The sequence below is a fragment of the Arachis ipaensis genome, chromosome B06, assembly GCF_000816755.2.
Source record: "Arachis ipaensis cultivar K30076 chromosome B06, Araip1.1, whole genome shotgun sequence".
Lineage (NCBI taxonomy): Eukaryota > Viridiplantae > Streptophyta > Magnoliopsida > Fabales > Fabaceae > Arachis > Arachis ipaensis.
The window spans coordinates 13,974,062-13,976,476 of NC_029790.2; the positions used below are offsets into that span (position 1 = coordinate 13,974,062).

Consider the following 2,415-nt stretch of genomic DNA (forward strand, 5'->3'; position numbering starts at 1 on the left):
CTTTTTTCTTGTAGTGTATCTTGTGTCTTAACGACATTTTAAGATGATAATAACATAAAGGGTAAAGTATTTTTTTTTCTTGAAATTTGTTAAAAGTTTCAAAAATATATTTAGGTTTTATTTTGTTTTAATTTTCTCGTAAAATTTTTAATTTGTGTCAAATATATCCTTAATGGCTAATTTATCAAAAAAAATTATGACTAATTAAGTAACAATTTCACAAGAATAAATCTTCAACATAAGCAAATTAAACTAGATATAGTTGTCATGTATTATTATTAGATTTGTTTTAAATTTTTTGAAAATTTAACTATTAGAAATATATTTGATGTAAATAAAAAATTTTTAGGATAAAATTAGAACAAAATAAAATTAGTGATATTTTTAAAACTTTTAATTAACTTTAAAGAGAATTTATATTTTATTTTATTAAAAAATTTTCAATTTTTAATACATTCAATGTATTAGAAATAAAAAAAGTTTATTTTTTAATAATTATTTTTAATAAAATATTTTTTTGCATGGCATTTTTAATGTGTCTTTGTAACACGTGCTAGCAAGATTCTTTAGAATATTACTCTCTAAAGAAATACTAAACATTTATTTAAGTTAGAAAATTATTAAGTTTCATTAAATTTTATCTTTTTTCCATCTATTAAGTAAAAAAAATCATATGCATTAAAGAGAGAGCAAACATAGAATGAATAAAGAGAGGACAAAATATATATATAGATTCTCCAAATGAGATTTGAACATATATTATTCGTGCAACTTCAAAAACATCCTTTTAAAAAAGAAAAAATCAAATAAAATTAAAAGAGGATAGAGAAAAAATTAATTTTCTAACTCTTTTTCATTTGACTTAATATTTATGTTTATGACTAGAAAATAAAATCCTGAAACTTAACATATATTATAATTTAACCAAACTATACTATACAGTTGGAGAAAAGTATAATTTTTTTTCTTCATGTTTGATCTAGAAGTCTCAGGAGTCTCACTCTTAAAAGTGTACAAAGAAGCTAATACAAATTAAATGTCATTTTTTATTTTCAAAAAGTTAAAGTTAATTACATTAACTTAAAACAAATAAAACTTTAAAAATAAGACAATCTAGACTCTAGACTCTATAAAAGAGCATACACAGAAAGGAGAGTAGAGGCGTGTGTGGAAGTGTCTGAGACCAGAACTACTTTACATTCTTCATCACCTTCAAATCTTTTGTTATCGATCATCTTCACCTACTCATCAATTCAATGGCCAGCAGATTTTGGTATATATGCATGCATTTTCTCGTATACTATATATACTTCTATTCTTGTTATTATTTTTTAATTTTCTTTTTCATACGCCATTGTGGTTCGTACGTTTTGCTTTTCTCTCTTTTTTAAAGAGCATGAGCATGAGCATGGTTTTATTCGATGTTTTTCGTTTTGGCAGTGTGTTCATCATCATATCTCTCAATTTCTGATCCAACACATTTGGTGATTTGAGTTTAATTAATTAATTAATTAACCATAATGCACATACACGTGCAAATATGTTCCGATATTTTTCTGGGTTTTCTGTTCAATCCAATATATAAAATACTATTAAAATTTAAAACCCATCAACAAACAAAATAAAAAAGTAAAGATCAAAAAAGCATATATATATTGTACATGATATTTTTATTATTTTATTTTTTTCTCTATTGTACAAAAAATAATTTTCATTCTTCATTAAAAAAATACTTTTTATCATTGCATGATCCAAATTAAAAATTGTTTGATATGAATGCTTTTTTACTAATAATATATATATAACATATGAAACGTAACCGTCATTTTAAAATAACTAAATCCCTGTCCAAAAAAGTCTATATATTTCATTTATTATTATCATGCATAATAATATTTATTCTTAAAACAGTAGTCTATTTTGAAACCAAAAAAAAAAAATGTAGCGGTGTTTCCTTATTTTAACTCTATCCTTAATGCCGTTGATAATTCATTAATGCAGATAAATTAATTTAATATTATATTAATGCTTTCTCATTTTCTTTTTGTATTTGACTGCGCACAGAAACAGCGATTCCTAATTAAGTTTTTGAGAATAATTAATTTAATTTTGCGTGTTAATTGATAGGTTTGGAAAGAAGAAAAGTAGTAGCAGCCATGGTGCCGGTTCAGAAAAGAAGTTCTCATTGGACGATGCTTCTCTCGCCGCAAAACCCAGAAGGCGAACCAGCTTCTTGTTTTCTTCTCCTTCTCCACTGCAAGGTAATTATTATTAGGTTATTAATTATTAATTATAAATTTAATTTTAATGTACTGTAATAATAAAATAAATGTATCTGATCAATTTAAGGTTATGTTAACAAAATTAATCAATTTTTATATTAACTACTTAAATATAATTATCTAAAAAATAAGT

General features: G+C 23.5%; 1 protein-coding gene across 1 annotated transcript in view; it reads left to right on the forward strand.

The window, feature by feature from the left end:
* Window positions 1,257-2,415, forward strand: part of LOC107646486 (receptor-like cytosolic serine/threonine-protein kinase RBK2) — a 5,496-nt gene continuing 4,337 nt past the window's right edge. The window contains exons 1-2 of the mRNA XM_021105441.1: window positions 1,257-1,273; window positions 2,128-2,261. Coding sequence (XP_020961100.1) covers window positions 1,257-1,273; window positions 2,128-2,261 — 151 coding nt within the window. The remainder of the gene's footprint in view (window positions 1,274-2,127; window positions 2,262-2,415) is intronic.